General features: G+C 49.4%; 1 protein-coding gene across 2 annotated transcripts in view; it reads left to right on the top strand.

Moving 5' to 3' along the window:
• LOC115652952 (class I histocompatibility antigen, F10 alpha chain-like) overlaps positions 1-19,818 on the top strand; it is a 48,496-nt gene that overhangs the window by 28,144 nt on the left and 534 nt on the right. Inside the window, exons 3-7 of one of the 2 annotated variants that reach the window (XM_030565613.1) lie at positions 9,741-10,016; positions 10,664-10,939; positions 13,248-13,349; positions 13,711-13,743; positions 19,219-19,260. In XM_030565613.1, the coding sequence (XP_030421473.1) occupies positions 9,741-10,016; positions 10,664-10,939; positions 13,248-13,349; positions 13,711-13,743; positions 19,219-19,260 (729 nt within the window). The remainder of the gene's footprint in view (positions 1-9,740; positions 10,017-10,663; positions 10,940-13,247; positions 13,350-13,710; positions 13,744-19,218; positions 19,261-19,818) is intronic. The other variant, XM_030565612.1, reaches the window with a different exon arrangement.

Genomic DNA, 19,818 nt, shown 5'->3' with positions numbered 1-19,818 from the left:
CACAGTCTTTTTATAGAGGCCAGCTGTGGCCTGATTGGGGTGTGGCCCAGCTGCAGCCACTTCCCCAATCAGCCCATCCTAGCAGCTTTCAACTGCAAACTTCTCCCAGGGCTGACTTTAACCCCTTTTCCGCTGGAGTGGGGAACCGCCCCACCACAGGGACACATTTCCAGAAGGACTAGAAGTTACTGCTGTAAGAAAAGAGATCTAAGACTCTCCTCTAATCCCATGAATCCAGGAACTGGGGATTTAATAAAATCATCTGCTATCATGAGGCGCACAGCAAAGTCACAGGAGCAGTCAGTGCTGCATTCACTCCAGCCCTGGGGAGAAGCTGCTCACTGGTGAGCCTCCTTCATTGTTCGCTTTGTCTTATTTCCAGAGTGAGTTTATCGAAGATCAGACTCCAGAGAGCGAGGGTCTGACATTGACTTGGGCTGGAGAGTTAGTTAGATAATCAGCCCCTGCAATGTGCTGAGACTCTCAGTCTTCCTTACTCCTGGGAGCAAAATCCCAGCACATGTCCCCCAGTTGGAGCCCCCAGGGTCATGCAGGTTCCCCTGTACACGATCGACAGATGTGTATAGAGCCGTTCTTCCTGCTCAGTCTCTGATGTGGGGGGCTGTAGCCACATGGCCAGGCCCCCAATTGTGCTATCTCACTTAGCACTGTGACGATCCATAAGCGTTCAGTGCCTGGCACTGCTGAACAGTCCCTGGCAGGTGAGGGTCTCTCTAATGTAATTGCTCTGCCCTTCCTGACAGGGGACTGGTGAGTGACAATCCCTGATTCCCCCGTGTCAGTGGTACTGGTCTGTCTCATTGGTCCTCACCCAGGAGTGTCCCCAGCCCCTTATTGTAGCATCCCCCCCCCCCATCCCTCCTGGCTCCTAGTGCTGAGAGAGCAGCAATGAGAACTAATTCCTGTCCTGCCCTGGACACCTGGGTTCCTGGTGGCCCTGCCCCAGGACTAAGCGACAGGGCGGAGGGTTGCCAGATGTTTGCCCCCTAGCCCGCCCCCTCTCTAGTTAGTTTAACCCTCTCCTGACTAGTCTCACCCATTGGTTCCCTGCTGCTGAGTCTGTCCAACCTGACCTGCTCACATGGACACTGGCCTCCCCAGTGCTGAAAGGGGAGCTCTGCTCGCCTGCCCCTAACCCTGTGCTGGGGAGCTGCTGTTCTGTCCTCACTGCCCCATCCGTAATCACTTTCCCGATTGCCCCCTCCTCCCCCCATTTACCCGCTCCTCACAATCCTGGGGCCGCCAACTCACCAGAGACTGTCCTGAGTCCTGCATCTTGGCCACCAACAGTGTTCCCCTCTGTCAAGGTTCCTTGCCGACTCTGAACTTTAAGGTGCAGATGTGGGGACCTGCATGGACACTTCTAAGCTTAGTTACCAGCTTAGATCTGGTATTCCTGCCACCACCCCCAAGCACTACTTTTCTTCCCTGCGTAGTCTTGAGAGACTTCACCAATTTCCTGGTAAAGCTAGATCTAGACCCCTTGGATCTTAAAACAAGGAGAAATTAACCATCCCACCTCCTTTCTCCCACCAGCTCCTGGTGGATCCAGATCCAACCCCCTTGGATATAAAAACAAGGAAAAATCAATCAGGGATTTAAAAAGAAGGCTTTTAATTAAAGAAAAGAAAGGTAAAAGAAAACCCTCTGGGAGAGATTAGCATACCAGCTACTCTCACAGACAACAGATTCAGAACACAGAGGATGCTCCCCTGGGCAATAACTTTAATACACACAAGAATACCCAAATTTGATAATTCCCTTAATGGTACCAAGACAAGTTACAAAGAAAATAAACATAAACCTATTTATCCCTTTCTAAAACTTACTACTCTGATAAGAGGCTGATTCCTTGATCTTTTTCACTCCGGCTGAAAACTGAGACTCTAAACAAAGGAAACTTCCTTCCTTCCTTTTGAAACATCTTGTTCCCCCATTAGTTCTTCTAGTCAGGTGTCAGCTAGGCTTGTCATAAACAGATAGATAAGGGTTAACACAGGGAACCTGAAACACCTGACCAGAGGACCAATCAGGAAACAAGACTTTTTCAAATCTGGGTGGAGGGAAGTTTGGATGTAAGTTCTTTGTTCTTTGTCTTGGGTCTGGCCCTCTCGGCTCTGAGAGTGATTTTTCTATCTCCAGGCTTTCTAATCTTCTGTTTCCAAGTTGTAAGTACAAGAATAGTAAGACAATAGGTTTATATTGTTTTTTTTTTTACATGTGTGTAGTTGCTGGAGTGTATTCTTTTTGGATAAGGCTGTTTATTCATTTTTCTTTTAAGCAATTGACCCTGTATATTGTCACCTGGATACAGAGACTATGTTTAATGTCTTTTTTTCTTTCTTTTTTATATAAAGCTTTCTTTTTAAGACCTGTTGGAGTTTTTCTTTAGTGGGGACTCCAGGGAATTGAGTCTGCAGCTCACCAGGGAATTGGTGGGAGGAAGAAGTCAAGGGGAAAATCTCTTTGTGTTAGATTTACTAAGCCTGACTTTGCATACCCTCTGGGTGAGGGGGGGAGATAGATTAGCTCTCTCGGTACTTGTGTTTCCAGGACTGGAAGCAGGGAATCTCCTAGGGTCGTCCAGGGAGGGGAGCCTGGGAGGAAGTAACAAGGAAACAAGGGGAGGGGGTTATTTCCCTTTGTTGTGAGACTCAAGGAATCTGAGTCTAGGGGTCCCCCAAGGAAGGTTTTGGGAGACCACAGTGAGCTAGGCACTGTATAATTCCTGGCTGGTGGCAGCTTTACCAGGTCCAAGGTGGTAACTAAGCTTGGAGGTTTTCATGCTAACACCCATATTTTGGACGCTAAGGTCCAGATCTGGGAAAAAATGTTATGACAAGGCTAGGTGAACTTCTTAACCCTTTACAGGTAAAAGAGGCATTAACCCTTAACTGTCTGTTTATGACACCCTCTCTAGCTGCGTCTGCCCCCAACACGCACATGGGGGAATTCGGGGTCTGGTCCCTCTGAGACCCCATCGGTGCCCCCACCCTGCTCATCCCTGTGGAGTGCAACACGAAGGAGAAGAGGGTTGGATAGGGCAACCTGACCCACCCCACTGCTCTTGGGCTCCTGGCTTGGGATATCTGCGTGTTCAGTGACTAGCTGCCATGCTTCTCTCCAGATTCTCAGTGGTTCTCTCGTTACTCCATCCCTTTTCCCCTCAGTTGTTTTCTCACTTTCTGACTTTAGTTGATCAGTATAAATAGTTAGTTGGACTCTCGTAGCAGAGTTTCTTCTGCTCCTGGGCATGCCTCGGTCTCCAGGCTTCAAATGAGGTGCCTTCTGCAGCATGCCCGTGCCTTTGAGTGACCTGCACTCCAGTTGTCTAAAGTGCTTGGGTGAGACTCCTATTGCAGATCACTGTCAGCTCTGCCACCAGCTCAATCCACATATGAAACAGGACAGGGAGGCCAGGCCGAAGTCCCTTCTGATGGAAGTGGCACTCAGACCTTCTTTGGAACAAAGCCAGTCAGACTTGGCACCATATACCTCAATGTTGGTATGAAGAAGCTGCTGCAGAGAGAGTCCATACGGGACTCTTGGCACCGTTCCCCATGCCCAGGGCCAAGAAGGAAACCTAAGAAGCAGCTGTCTGAGAGGTTCCCCATCTCTAAGAATGGACAATCATGAGGAGTGCAGGAGAGTGCGACCTGTTTCTGGCTACTCCTCTGCCCCTGCTCCGCAGGCGATACTGTCGACTCCGCCCTGTTCACAGGCTCTATTGAGTCCAGTACCAGACCAGCTGCCGGCACCAGAGGGGCAGTGAGGCGCCAGCAGGGTTGCGGTGCCATCCATCCCGGAGGCATTTGTTGTGGCCAAGGACTTATCGGCACTTCCAGTACCACCATTGCCGGCAGTATAAGAACAGTGATGGAAACAAGAAGGGAGCATGTTTCCCTGAGCTCCCGTTTGGTACCAGGCCCCTAGGCACTGTCTAGAGGGAAACCCTCTCTGCTTATGTTGAAGCAGGCTTCCCCATCTCGGCACCGATCCCTGGATCCTCAGCACCATCTCTTGGAGCCAACAGGTACCACAGCACTGTGGTCCCCACAATACTGAATCTTGCATCCAGCCAAAGGACTGGTTATCAGTATCCCACCAATCAGTCCCATGCAATGGTGGATCCCAGGGTGGGAGGTCCTCCAAGCCCCTGCCCAATGGGCAATGGCCATGCGATGCAATGACTTTTTTGGACCCCATGGGGTTTTCCTCTGCTGCCTGTCCCCCTGTCTACACACTCCTACTCAGTGGTGTCTGAGAGAAGGATTCCTCTGTCACATCAAACAGCTCCCAACCCGGACTATGATACCAAACCAGATACCTACTCTCAGAATCCAGAGCTATGTGATCCGGTTGGTGCAGAAAGAGAGCAGGAAGGTCCCATGCTGGTGCAGGCTGCCTCCTGCCCAGAAGAGACAGGGATGGGTGTTTTGGCACTCCAGGACACTTTAAGGCTCACCAGAAGTTATGGAAGAAAGTGGCTTCAAACATGGGGCTGGAAGTGGAGGTAGTTAAAAAGTCCTTGAGCAGCCTGGTCAACATCTGGGCTGCAATGGCCCCATCAGAGATAGCTCTGCCTCTCAATCTCAGGCAGGAGATAGTTGCTCTGGTGGAAGGGAAGGCAGTGGCCAGGGCTTCCCTACAAGCCACCCTTGACACCCTTTGCATGGCTACTGTTGAGCCCATCAGCAGTAGCCGTGCAAAGGGGCTCCTGGCTTCAGTCCTCTGGCCTACAGGCAAAGGTCCAGCAGTCTCTTCAAGCCCTTCGGTTGGAAGGGGCTTCGCTCTTCTCAGAGCTAACAGATGCCAAACTGCACAGCCTTAAAGGCCTCCAGAGCCACCCTCAAGTTTCTGAATCTCTGTGCCCCAGTGCCTTTGAGGAAACATTTCAAGCCCCAACAACCTACCCACTTCCCAGGCCCACCGCCTTGTCAGGACCTGTTCAAAAAACAGAACAGAAGTTATAGGTGCAGACAGCTGCCCCCCCCCCCGCCTCAGCCTCACTGCCTGGCCCTCATGGATACTCAGGGGGCTCCAAGCAGAACTTTTGACTCGGCATTTGAAGGCATTACACCAGTCCGCATACCAGATCCTGCCCCCATGTTGTTTTTGGACCATCTCTCTGGCTTCAGCTCGGTAGGTCCCTTATCATCACAGACCATTGTGTGCTGAGTACGGTGGAGGAGGGTTATATGCTTCAGTGGGTTCCATGCCTCCCTCCTACCCCCCATCCCTGTCCATCTTCAGGGACCCTTCTCATGAGCAACTTTTAGCCCAGGAGGTGCAAGTCTTTCTCTGTGGAGGAGCCCTGGAGGAAGTGCCTTGAAACTTAAAAGGGAAACGGTTTTACTCCCCTTATTTCTTAATCCTGAAAGCCAAAGGGCATCTCCAACCCATTCTAGACCTCCAGTGCCTCAACTGTTACCTCCAAAAAGTTGAACTTCCGCATGGTCTCCCTGGCCTCCATCATTCCTTCCCTGGCTGTCAGGGACTGGTATGCCACCCTTGATTTGAAGGATGCCTATTTCCACATCTCTATTTTCCGAGGCCACAGAAGGTTTCTCAGGATTGTTGTGAACCAGGCTCTTTTCCAGTTTACCGTCTTCCCATTCAGCCTGTCAGCAGCCAAATGGGTCTTTATGAAATGCCTGGTAATAGTGGCAGCCTTCCTGAGAAGGTGAGGGGTGCAGGTGTATGCGTATCCAGTGACTGGCTGGTCAAGGACCAGTCCAATCCCAGATGAAAGCCAGAACCACCTCGTCCAACCAACCTTTCGAGCACTGAGTCTGCTGATAAAGGAGCAAAAGTCAACGCTCCTCCCGGCTCAGAGGATAGGGTTTATCAGAGCAGTGCTTGCTTGTACCCAGGCCAGGGCCTTCCTTCCGGAAGCCCACTTCCAGTCAGTGTCATCATAGGTCAAGGCCCACGCAGGCTGTTGGGTCACATGGCCTCGTGCATATACGTGGTGTGGTATGCGAGGCTGCACCTCAGACTTGGCTGGCCTCAGTGTACTGGTCAAACAGCCATCATTTGGACTCGGTGCTCACAGAGTCTGCCCATCTCAGGCACCTCACGACACAAGGTCAGTGGTCCGAGCAGGAACTCTTGCTACAGATAAACGTCAGAGAGCTCAGGGCGGTCTGCCTAGCATGTCTGGTGTTGTTACCTCCCATCACAAGCAAGGTGGTGCGAGTTCTTACAGACAGTATGGCAGCCATGTCTTACATCAACAGGCAGAGAGTGGCCCACTCCTCTCCCCCCTGTGTCAGGAGGCCATTTGCTTGTGGGAGCTCTGCATAAAGCACTCGATCCACCTTGAAGCTTCTCGCCTTTCGGGAGCTCAGAACGAGCTGGCAGATCAGCTCTTCTCACCGCGAATGGTCCCTATGCCCCGACATAGCAAGGACCGTTTTCCAGTGGTGGGGTGTTCCCCTTGTAGACCAGACAGAACAGGAAATGTCAGCAGTTCTGGTGTCTATGTGACTGCAACCCAGGTTCACTCACAGATGCTTTCTTACTCCCTTGGAGAAATCACCTGTTCTGTGCCTTTTCCCACCATTCCTTTTGTGCACAAGGTCTTGCTGAAGGTCAACGGCGAAGGTTATTCTCATAGCCTCAGCCTGGCCAGGTCAGCACTAGTTTGGGTTATTTCTAGACCTGTAGGTAGCAACTCCAATGCCACTCCCTCCCCTTCCGGACCTGATCTTGCAAGATCATGGCCAAATACTCCATCTGCCTGACAGCTCCATGGTTAAACCTGCAGAACTGGCCTGTTTGGAGCAGGTCTGCTAGGTCTTGCTAGGCAGTAGGAAACCATCTACCAAAGTTACTTACCTCGCCACATGGAAGCATTTCTCCATTTTGTCTACCTAGCAAGGCCTCTCACCAGGGTGCCAGAATCTCCCTGAGTGGGGGGCCACCGGTGCTGAAACTATGACTCCGCCTCTTCCCCGATGCCCCTCTCCCCGCTCCACCTCGTCTCCTCAAGCTCTGCCCCCTCACCCCCTGCTCTCACCTGCTGCTAAAGTGGCAGGGCCATGGCTCCTCGTTCCCCCTGTTCCAGCACCCCTGCCTTTTGCCCACTGAGTTATCTCTCAGATGAAGCAGATACTCCAGAACAGTCTGGAAACAGCCAGGTCTAGCGATTCATCTGTTCAGGCACACCTAGCTGCAATCTCCGCATTCTACCCCCTGCTGGGTGGTCAATCAGTTTTTTCACATGAAACGTCCATTCACTTCCTCAAGGGCTTTGAAAGGCTGTACCCACAAATCTGGGAACCCACCCCCCTGGGAGACTTAAACCTGTCAGAGGTCACAGGGCCTCCCTTTGAGCCGCAGGCATTGTGCCCTCTGTTGTACCTTTCCTGGAAGGTCGGCTTTCTGGTAGCAATTACCTCAGTCAGGAGGGTCTCCGAGATTAGAGCTCTTATGTCAAAACCTCCGTATACAGTGTCCTTTAACGACAAGGTACAACGTCACCCCCACCCTGTGATCCTCCCAAAGGTAGTCTTGGAGTTTCATTGCAGTCAGGGTATTTTCTGCCCATTTTCTTCCCAAAGCCGCACAAGAATAGGGAGAAATGAGATCTCCATACTCTGGATGTTAGGCACACCCTAGTGTTCTATATAGAAAGGACTGTATAGAAAGTCGATCCATAAATCCACACAGCTCTTTGTGGCAGTAGCTGATAGGGTGAAAGGCTCAGAGAATTTCATTGTGGATCACATTGTGCATTCACATGTGCTGTGAGCAGGCAGGTGTCCCACCATCTGCCTTCCTCAGAGACCATTCTATGAGAGCACAAGGTTCCTCAGTGGTGTTCATGGCCCAGGCCCGATCAAGGGACATTTGCAGAGTAGTGACCTGGGCACCAGTACATACTTTTTCTACCAACTACGCTATCACCCAGAAAGCTAGAGATGCACTGGGTTTGGTTGGGCAGTGTTGTCATCCATGTGTCCATGAACTCCAAGCCCACCTCTTACGGTGCTGCTTGGGAGTCATCGAACTTGGAATGAATATGTGCAAGCATTTGAAGAAGAAAAAATGGTTACTAACCTTTCTGTAACTCTCTTGTTCTTTGAGACATGTTGCACATGTCGATTCTATGAGCCACTGTCGTCCTCCTCCGTTGGAGTTGCTGGCAAGAAAGAACTGAGAAAGTGCGGGGTCAACCTGTCCCCTCACACTGCGACATAAGCACATGGGACCAGAGGGCAGTAGAGCAAGCCTGTTGGGTATCACTGAGGGAAAAATTTATGGTGACTGTGTGCAGTGCACGCACACCTAGCGTGGAATGGACGTGTGCAACATGTCTCTAAGAACAACCATTACAGGAAGGTTAGTAACTGTTTTTTGTCCAAACCTGTGGCATTGTTCAGGGACACAACTTAGTGGGCTTGGCTCTCACCTATGACTGTGACACCAAATTGTATTTTAATACTTGGCCTACATTTTTCCAAATGTGATTAGTGATATTTGGGTGTCTGATATTCAGAGGCCGGGAGCTCCCATTTTCTGATCAGGCCCCTTTAAAAGGTCTCAGTTGGGCACCCAAAATCACTAGTCATTGCTGAAAATCTAGGCATTTACCTTGATGTATTTAATGCGGGGGGTGGTGGTGAAAATATTTGGGACCGTGTGTGGGTTATTTTTGTGCCCCCACATTCTAGCCTGTTTGCCAAGCTAGGGGTCTGATCCGTTCCCCACACGTTTCAGTCTTCCTCATGATCCCCACAGTGTTCTCTGTTCACCAAAGCCTCCCTCCCTCTCCACTAAACTCTCCTTCCTATCCCCAACCCCACATCTCCCGCCCTTCCCCACCCTGAGTCTCCCTCCCTGCCTCCTATCAGCCCAGGAGTGGCTGTATTAACTGAGTCTGCTCTTGGCTGTGTGTGAGATGGGGGCCGTTGTTGTGAAGATTAGCCTGGCTGTAGGAAAATGGTGGCCAGCTGAACTAAGGGCTGTCAGTGGCCTGATCCTTACAGGGAATCACCTTGAGACAGTGGTCACGTGAAGAAGAGGCCGAGCATCCGAAGTTGGTTCTTTGCCATTCCTAGACTGAGTTGGGGGCACAGGGAAGATGGGGCAGGGAAACAGAGTGAGCCTGGGGATTCTGTGAGGTCATTAAACCAGAGCAGAGGTTAGTGTGGGGGACAGAGCTGTACCCCCTCCCCACAGGGACACGGGGTACTGTGAATGGAGGAGGTGGGGGACCAAGTCACCCTGAGGACCCTGCAAAATTAGTACAACCAGAGCAGGAGATAGTGCAGAGGGTCTGTACCCCACTCTCTCTCTTGTCCAGAATGACCCTGACTACCAGAACTGGAGGAATCCTCAGAGAGCAGAAGAGAGCTGGAGGGGACAGACCCCTGCAATATCTGGAGTGCTCCCTTTGGGGTCATGCCACCCTGCACCCCCTGCAGGGAGCATACAAGAACAACAGCAGTGAGGTACTGCTTGAAGGTGGTGAGCTCTCTGCAGTGGGGGGTCTTTAGTGTACAAGACCCAGCAGATGGAGAGGGCGCCCCCTGCGTGTTTGGGTTCACACCTGAAAGGAGCTGGGAGGGGTAGGACCCAACAACATAAGTGGGAACCCCATTTCTCAGGGGAAGGAGAGCCCTGTAGCAAGGAGAAGAACTACTGGGCTCCCTGCAGTGCGGCCTTGCTGAGATTTTCAGAGAGGCTGCTGCTGACCCTCAGCTGTGTTTCAGGGTTTCACATTATCCAGACGATGTTTGGATGTGATCTCCGGGAAGACGGCATCATTCAGGGGTTTTACCAGGATTCATATGATGGACGAGACTTTCTTACCTTCGATAAGGAGACCATGACATGGGTAGCAGCAGATATTGGGGCTCAGATCACCAAGAGGAGATGGCATGCTGAGGTAGATGACAACCAAGGATGGACACACTTCCTGGAGGAGACATGTATTTCCTGGCTAAGGAGTGCTCTAGAGTTCGGGAAGGAGACTCTACAGAGGAAAGGTAAGGCAGTGGGACAAGTCCCACCCAGGAGGTCATTACAAGTTACATCTCCATTCCCTAGCCCCAGTTCCAAAATGAAACGGGGTGTAGGGGGCCGTTCAGCTAACCTTGCACCGGTAATGGTTGGGAAACAACTCCCCTATATTAGCTTGTTTGAGGGGCAGTTTATAATCATGTGTCATTTTTTTGTTTAATGGTCTTTTCCATTCCTAATTGGTTAGTTTATCTAGTTCATTTTTTTGAGCCCCGGCCAGGGCAAGATTCTTCGCTCTTATCCGGGGACTGATGGGAGATGAGCACAAACGTAGCGTGTGATTAAGGGCTAACATCTGTGACACCTGTATCTGGAACTTAATGAAGCCTTTTAAGGTACTTGTGTCACTGTGGCTGGGAGCAGGGGCTTCTGGTTACCACACTCATAGAATCTGGTGAGGGACCTGGATTGGGGGTTCAGCATTGCTGATGCTGTGAATTCGGCACAGAAATCCTCTAACATGGTGGCTCTCTCTCATCGGAGGGATTCTGTCTCATGAACTTTCACCCTCCCCCGCTGCTGGGGTCTCAGAATTTCATGCTGCAAAGCTCTAGAAAAGGCTGCCTGGATTAGAGCTTGAAAACAGCTAACTTCAGTTTCTTCTTTTTCCCAGTGCGCCCAACAGCTAGAGTGAGTGACAGGTCATCTCATGACGGCCTCACCACCCTCTCCTGTAAGGTCAGTGGGTTCTACCCCCAGGACATCACCGTGACCTGGCTGAGAAATGGGGAGAACAGACAGCAAGAGACCTACTCTGAAGGCATCCTGCCCAGTGGGGATGGGACCTACCAGACCTGGGTGACAATGGAGATTGATCCCACGATCAGAGCCCATTATTCATGTTGGGTGGAGCATGAAAGCCTGTTAGAGCCACTCTCTGTCTCCTGGGGTAAGGAGTTTGTGTGTTTGTCTATTTTCCTAGTGGGAGAGGGGGAATCCATTAAACTCAAACCCTGAAAAATTCTCATTGGGATTTATTGGCTGAAGCTGGAATTTCCTGAGGGTCTGTGAGGCCCTGTCCCCTTTGGCCCTGTCCCTCGCAGTCAAGTTCTTGTGCTAGAGTTATGACCCACAGTGCCTGGGGCTCATGTCTTGTTCTCCAGTTTGCTGCTTCTGGGGCTGTTGGATACATCCCAGCAATGCAGTGTCTCTGAAGGGAGAAGATTAACAATGAGACATTAAGGCTGGAAGAGAGCAGTCTGAGCTCCTGCATAGCCCAGGGCGGGGAATCACACCAGGGACCAACCTGGTAGCCTGTGGGCAAACTAGAGCTGATCCTTCAGAAAGAGATGCCTGTTCCAGATGTAAAGTCTCCAAGGGATGGAGAATTTCTCCCAAGGAAAGCTCAAATCTGCCCCTTATTTACAGTCAGAATTTGCCTTGCTTCAGCTTCCAGCCCATTCTCAACTTCAGCCGGTTCTCAGAAACATGGCTCTACAGGCCCTTCTTTCTTGCCTTTGTGGCCAGAGATAGAGGTTTAATTTTGGGAGCAGCTTGTTTCTGTGCACAGTGATGCTGGAAGGGAGGGAATGGCCTTGGAATGGAGCGAGGAGGCAGATTAGTGCCCTGCGTCATGGGGGAGAGTCTCCTATGCCCCTAGCACAAAAAAGTCTTGGAAGTATTTTTTTACACATGGAGCTGCCTTCCAGCCCTCTTTTTGCTTGGTAAATTGGGATGTGGAAAAATGCAGCATTTGGAAGTGCAAACCATTTCTAAAAGGGCAGCCTGCACTGGAAATCTAGTCATCAGATGGTTTCACATCAAAATCCTGCACGTCCCCTGCCAATTTTTGTGTCATAAACCACATTTCCTTATTCTCATATAAATATTTTTCTTTTTGCTGTATTATTATTTGCCTCTTTCAGAAAACAGGAGAAGCTGATTAGTGAAATTGAATGTGTATAGAGAACTTGGGGTTAAACCACGAACAGTATTAAAATATCTCTGTCCTCTCCTGTTCAATTCCTGCCTCCTCAGAAAACACGCATTGTGTCTGTAACTCCATTATCATAGAATCATAGAATATCAGGGTTGGAAGGGACCTTAGGAGGTCATCTAGTCCAACCCCCTGCTCTAAGCAGGACCAATCCCCAACTGAATCATCCCAAACAAGGTTTTGTCAAGCCTGACCTTAAAAACCTCTAAGGAAGGAGATTCCACCATCTCCCTAGGTAACCTGTTCAAGTGCTTCAGCACCCTCCTAGTGAAAAAGTTTTTCCTAATATGCAACCTAAACCTCTCCCACTGGAACTGGAGACCATCACTCCTTATTCTGTCATCTGCTACCACTGAGAACAGTCTATATCCATCTGTTTGGAACCCCCTTGCAGGTAGTTGAAAGCAGCTATCAAATCCCCCCTCACTCTTCTCTTCTGCAGACTAACCAATCCCAGTTCTCTCAGCCTCTCCTCATAAGTCATATGCTCCAGCCCCCTAATCATTTTTGTTGCCCTCCACTGGACTCTTTCCAATTTTTCCACATCCTTTCTATAGTGTGGGGCCCAAAACTTGACACAGTACTCCAAATGAGGCCTCATCAATGTTGAATAGAGGGGAGTGATCACTTCCCTCGATCTGCTGGCAGTGCCCCTTCTAATACAGCCCAAAATGTCGTTAGCCTTCTTGGCAACAAAGGCACACTGTTGACTCATATCCAGCGTCTCGTCCACTAATGGCAGAGAAATCCAAAGCTTTGAGGTCAGTTTCCAGTTTGTCACCAGAATCACACAATGAGACTGTGTTCCGTTAGTCATGAAAGTCTGTATGCTCAAAGTGGGGGAGTGGGTTGGAAGTTTAAGGGCTGGGAACCAGGACTCCTGGGTTCAGTTCTTGGCTCTTGCACTGACTCGCTGTGTGACCTTCAGCAAGTCTTTTCTCCCTTCCAATTTCAATATGATAGTGACATCCATCCTTCCCCACACAGAGGTTTATGAGGATTGATTAATGTTACAAAAGTCTTCTATTTTATGTGCTACATAGTTATTGTGAATTGAAGTGGTAGAGGCTGTGTCCAGAACTTCCTATGGTGGGATGTAGTGCATGGTGGCTGCGTGGAGCTCCCTAGAAGGGGTGGAGGGTTGCAAGACCCAGCCCTAACCTGGAGAGCTGACTGACTGATCCCTGCAGTGGGATGAAAGGGTGGTGTTAGTGGGGGATAGAATTTTTTCCCATTGATTATTCTCACCATTCCATTTCAGCCCCAAAGAACAGTCTGATTCCCATTGTGGCTGGAGTTATCACTGCAGTTATCCTGGTTGGTGTTATAATTGGAGTAGTCATCTGGAAAAAGAAACGCCCAGGTAAAGAGGCTGGGATGGGGGATTCCCTGGACTTGCCGGGCCTTACCCCACTGTGGGACTGAGCTAATGATCCCCATGGGAGCTGCTGGAGGGTCAGATCCAGAAACTAGGTGCAGGTTACAGTTTATATTAGGCTAGGTTTTCCAAAGAGCTCAGCAGCCAGTGGGCTGAGCTTTTTGGAAACTCTGCCTCTTTGTGTCTTTCTTTCCTGCCGATCAAGAGCACCTGGGACCTTGAGTCCATTACTGAGTGCCAGGGGGCTGTGCTGGGCCAGGCGCCTTGTTTCTGAGCTGTGTACAAAGATCGGAGTTGGTTCCTACCTTGGGAGTTGAATTCACTGAAATTTGCCTTTTCTCTGCAGGGAGGAAGGGAGATGGCTACGCTGTAGCTCAGGGTAAGTGACAAGAGACCCATTGCTTCTTTTCAAGTGGCCATCCCTGAACAACCATCAGTATTTACTTGTGGATTTTAGCCTGAAGCCACTGACAGGAGATCCTCACTCCCGCTCATAGGCCTTGTTTACAATGTAGATTTTAGGGAAATCTCCAACTATTGCTCTAGTACCATACAATCATAGGACTGGAAGGGACTTTGAGAGGTCATCTAGTCCAGTCCCTTGCACTCAGGGCAGGACTAAGTTTCATCTCTAGACCATCCCTGACAGATGTTTGTCTAACCTGCTCTTCAAATCCTCCAATGATGGGGATTCCACAACCTCTCTAAGCAATTTGTTCCAGTGCCTAACTACCCAACCTAAACCTTCCTTGCTGCAATTTAAGCCCATTGCTTCTTGTCCTAACCTCAGAGATTGACGAAAACAATTTTTCTCCCTCCTCTCTGTAACAACCTTTTATGCACTTGAAAACTATTATCATGTCCCCTCAGTCTTCTCTTCTGGAGACTAAACTAACCCAGTTCTTTCAATCTTCTCTCATGTTTTTAGACCATTAATCATTTTTGTTGCTCTTCTCTGGACTTTCTCCCATTTGTCCACTATCCTTCCTGAAATGTGGTGCCCAGAACTGGACACAGTACTCCAGCTGAGGCCTTATCAGCACAGAGTAGAGTGAAAGAATTACTTCTTGTGTCTTGCTTTCAACATTCCTGCTGATACGTCCCAGAATTATGCTTGCTTTTTTTGCAGCAGCGTTACACTGTTGACTCATATTTAGCTTGTGATCCACTATGACCCCCAGATCCCTTTCCGCAGTGCTCCTTCCTGGACAGTCATTTCCCATTTTGTATGTATGCAGCTGATTTTTCCTTCCTGAGTGGAGTCCTTTGTATTTGTCCTTATTGAATTTCATCCTATTTACTTCAGACCTTTTCTCCAGTTTATTCAAATAATTTTGAATTAGAATCCTGTCCTCCAAAGCACTTGGAACCCCTTCCTGCTAAGTATCTTCAGAAACTTTATAAGTGTACTCTCTATGCCATCATCTAAATCATTGATGAAGATATTGAATAGAACTGGATCCAGAACTGATCTCTGTGGGACTCCACTCATTATGCCCTTCCAGGCTGACACTGAACCACTGATAACTACTCTCTGGGAGCTGTTTTCCAACCAGTTCTGCAACCACCTTTATCGTAGCTCCACCTAGGCTGTATTTCCCTAGTTTATGAGACAGTCATGTGAGTCAGTTTTAAAAGTCACAGGCTTTGTCTGCATTAGCAACGTTAAAGCGCTGCCATGGCACCAGCGTGTAATCGCGGCACCAGCGCTAGGAGAGAGCTCTCCCAGGGCTCTAAAAAAGCCACCCCATGAGGGGCACTGGGAGCACGGCTCCCTGCACTGGTTTTGTGACTGCACTGGCACTTTACAGCACTGAAACTTGCATCACTCAGGAGGGTGTTTTTTCCCACCCCTGAGCAAGAAAATGTCAGCACTCTAAAGTGCCAGTGTAGACAGGACCATACTAAGGTCAAGATATACCACATCTACTGCCTCTCCCCCATCCACAAGGTTTTCCTGTCACAGAAAGCTGTCAGGTTGGTTTGACGCAATTTGATCTTGACAAATCCATGTTCCTTATCACCTTATTATCTTCTAGGTGTTTGCAAACGAATTGCTTAATTATTTGCTCCATTATCTTTCTGGGAACTGAAGTGAAGCTGACAGGTCTGCAATTCCCCAGGCTGTCCTTATCTGTAGACTGGCACTATATTTGCCCTCTTACAGTCCTCTGGAATCTCCCCTGACTGTTCAAAGATAATCGCTAATGGCTCAGATATCTCCACAGTCAGCTCTTTGAGTATTCTAGCATGCATTTCATCAGGTCCTGGCAACTTGAAGCTATCTAATTTGTCTAAATCATGTTTAACTTGTTCTTTCCCTATCTTAGCCCTAGATTCTACCTCATTTTAATTGGCATTCACTACATTAGATGTCCAATCACTATGAAATCTTTTGGTGAAAACCGAAACAGAAAAGTCATTTAGCACTTCTGCCATTTCCACATTTTCTGTTATTGTCTGGGGTGGAGTGGGGATTGTCCCGGGCCCTGCACCCCCTTAGGGCCGTACAGCCCTGTTACTATGGGATCTTACCTATCAACTTCCTGAGTTTGCTAAAGTCTGCCTTCTTGAAATCCATTGGCTTTATTGTGCTGTTCTCCCTCCTACCATTTCTTGGATCATGAACTCTATGATTTCATGATCACTTTCACCCAAGCTGCCTTCCACTTTCAAATTCTCAGCCAGTTCCTCTCTATTTGTCAAAATCAAATCTAGAACAGTCTCTCCTCTAGTAGCTTTCTCCACCTTCTGGAATAAAAATTTTTCCTATTAGATTCCCAGAATTTGTTGGATAATCTGTGCCCTGCTGTATTATTTTCCCAACAGATGTCTTCTCCAGTAGTGTAGGGTGGCTGTTGACACATTGTCTAACGTTGCTCAGAGCAACTCTAGATGATACAGTGATTAAACCCACCTGAACCCCATCTCCTCAATTGCTCCATCAGTCTGATCTCTGGTGGAATTGCATTGCTTGCGGGTATGGGTTCCAGTTTTGCTGGTACCGACAAGGCGCTGGTCAGGAATGTATACAGTGGTTTTGTACTGAATTATCCCCCTAAAGCTGTGCTGTGTGTGGCTGAGTGTGACTCTGAAGGTGTCTGACCTGCTTTCAATGTTACACTTCTTTTGACTCATCTGAAAGTTGGGTTTTGGTGCTTGTGAAGTCTGGGCCTGATCCAAAGCCTGTTAAAGCCAATGAGAGTCTTTCCATTGATGTCAGATCAGCACCACTCTGTCACCTCGATGACCATGAGTTCAAATCCCCTCCTCAGCTGTCTCCTTTAGGAACAAGACCAAGACTAACAACTATGGGAAATATTCACATAAATGATGGACTGTGTCTGAGGCCATCTAATGCCAAGCACCAAGAGTTGGTATAAAATGTGCAGAACTGCTGGGCCCTGCTAGGATGTGGTCATCTGGATCTCTCTCTACCCTCTCAGGGGTGCCTCCGGCAGGTAACGGAGGGGGTTTGAGACGTGCCAACACAACCTCCTGAGACCACCACCCTTCCTCCTACAGTTGGCCCTCAGTCGTGCCTCCCTCACTCCTCCTTGTTACTCCAGAACAACGGAAATTCACTTGCAAGAACTTTTGTTATGTGAAGTTAAGGTTGCGGGTGCTCAGCCCTGCCCTGGGCTCCCTCAGAATGAGAGTATGTAAGCGTGTAGGTTGGTGTGGCTTTCCCTCGGTGTCAGTCTCTGAGGGAGGCCATGCCCCTTTGCTGATACACTCCTGGAACAACAGTCTAAGCAAGGGGGAGTCAGCAGTCTAGGGCTCTGTCAGGGTTCCCTCCCCACTCTGAATGCTGTGGTACAGATGTGGGGACCTGCGTGAAAGACCCCATAATCTTATTTCTACCAGCTTAGGTTAAAACGTCCCCAAGGCACCAATCCTTTCCTTGTCCTTGGATGGTATTGCTGCCACCACCAAGTGATTTAGACAAAAATCCAGGAAAAAGGGCCACTTGGAATCCCCGTTTCCCCAAAGTATCCCCCCAAGTCCCTTCACCCCCTTTCCTGGGGAGGCTTGAGAATAATATCCTCACCAATTGGTACAATGCGAGCACAGACAAAACCCCTTGGTTTTTAGGACACTAAAAACCAATAAGGTTCTTAAAAGAAGAATTTTATTTTTTTTTAAAAAGTTAAAGAATCACACCTGCAAAAATCAGGATGGAAGGTAGCTTTATAGGGTAATAAAAAGATTTAAAACACAGAAGATTCCCCTCTAGGCTCAGCTTTAAAGTTACAAAAAACAGGAATAAAACTCCTCTTAGCATAGGGAAAATTCACAAGCTAAAACAGAAGATAATCTAAAGCATTTCCTTGCCTTTACTTACAATTTCTGTAATTTTAGATGTATTATTTCAGGTATGTTTTCAGGAAATGCTTTACTTGCTTGGTCTGTCTCTCTTCGTCCAGACAGGGAACAAATAAAAAGAGCAGAAACAAAACCTCTCTTTCCCCCCGCCCCTGGATTTGAAAGTATCTTCTTTCCCCATTGGTCCTTCTGGTCAGGTGCCAGCTAAGTTAATTGAACTGATTAACCCCTTACAGGTAAGGCAATTCAGTTCAGCTGCCCTGTGTATATTTATGACAGGCTCCAACCCTCAGGCAGGGAAGAGCAAGAAACAGTATAGGGCTCAGGCAGGGGCTATCGACTTGCTCAGGCCTCCTGGCCTAAGGTGGGGAGGCTGCCAACCCCGGGGTTAGGGTGGCCAGATGACATGTGCCCACCCGACTCCACCGTGTCCCAGCCCGTGGCTCTAAGAGTGGCAGAACAGTCTGCCACTGGATCAGTGGGGATCCAGCCGCAGCACACTGACCTAGTGCCAGCCAGCAACATAGCTGGACAGTAGTCGCTGCCCCTGGGCTACTTCCTTCCCTCCCCTCTTGGTGTAGCTGAACCCCGGGATCATCCTCCATCTCCCCGCAGTGCACACTGCCAGTGGCAATCCCAGCAGGTCCTCAGCATCGGGCATGTCTGGCAGTTCTGCTGTCCCAACGACGCCCCCAAGATACCAGAAGTCTTCCAAGGACTCCAGCAGCAGGCTGGAAGCATGTGACTTCCTCAGCAACTCCGGCTCAACTGAGCTGCAGGGCTCACCTCTTATATGTCCAGTTCCTGTCCTGCCCTTCCACTTCCAGTGTGGCAGCCGAGGTCTGGCCCTCCCTCACTCTCCATCTCTGAGGGTGGCCACGCCCCTTTGGTACAGTGTGTTTAATTCCCAGAAGTCAAAGATTGGCAATCCAGGATATGCAGAGGTAGAATGATGCTTCCTGCACAACTCAAACTCTGCCCCAGTGGGTCTGGGAAGAACAGCACCAGGCCAAACCAAACTTGCCCTTGTCTGTGTGCCCAGCACCTCCCCAAATCAGCATTCCTCTTCATACCGTCCACGCTGCTCTGTGCAGTGTCATTGATTAAGGCAGGAATTGCTGTCGGTAGGCAGGGGGGGAGGGTGAAGTCTGTGGTCTGCTTGAGGGACCCCTCTGGGCACAGACCGAAGGGAGCAGAGTTGAGGTTGTTTGGCAGGAGTATCCTTAGCCCAGCATCTCCTACTTTGCTAGCCATTGAATGTTGAGTATTCAGTGCTCCTGTTCTGAAGAGGCATGAAGAGCACAAAGCAGTGCTCACCCCCTACAAGGGTAACGTTTTTGGCATGTGAATAATGGAAATCCAGGGCAGCTGCACTGTAGAGCGATCTGTGCACCCACCACCTCACTGCTAGGGCAGAGTCAGGTGATGACTGTTCCCTTGGGATAAGAGTCCCCCGTATCTACTAACTGCGCTGAAACTTGCCTTGTGAGAGATGCTAATATACTTTCTCTTCTCCTCCTCTGCACAGCAGATGACCAAGGATCTAGTGGCTCTGACGTGGCTGCCAAGGGTAAGTGAGGGGGGCTCTAGCCAAGGGTGTCAAATATCAGAGGGGTAGCCGTGTTAGTCTGGATCTGTAAAAGCAGCAAAGAATCCTGTGGCACCTTATAGACTAACAGACGTATTGAAGCATGAGCTTTCGTGGGTGAATACCCACTTCGTCAGATGCATGTGTATGTGTATCCGACGAAGTGAGTATTCACCCACAAAAGCTCATGCTCCAAAACGTCTATTAGTCTGTAAGGTGCCACAGGACTCTTTGCTGCTTCTAGCCTCGAGGTTCACTGCTCTCACTGAGGCCTCTGGAGTGGGACACCTCGTCCAAGTCATTGGACCCTGAGTCTCACTGGCCCATCCCCTCTAGCAAACCAGCCGCAAGGAACAGAACAGAGAAGTTCTGGCTCTCTTATTTCCCTTTTATTCACACTGGGGGTGCAGGAACAGGTTTGCAGCCAAATCCCCCTTGTTTTCTCGGAGGTTAATTTAGGTGTGAAAGACTCTAGTGAGAGGGATTTCTCTGTGGCTGCTGATACAGCCTGGGCTGAGATTTGTAATGATAAATCCAGCT

The sequence above is a fragment of the Gopherus evgoodei genome, chromosome 5, assembly GCF_007399415.2.
Source record: "Gopherus evgoodei ecotype Sinaloan lineage chromosome 5, rGopEvg1_v1.p, whole genome shotgun sequence".
Lineage (NCBI taxonomy): Eukaryota > Metazoa > Chordata > Testudines > Testudinidae > Gopherus > Gopherus evgoodei.
Note: the sequence above shows the minus strand (reverse complement) of the source record. Positions and strands in the feature narration are given on the sequence as shown.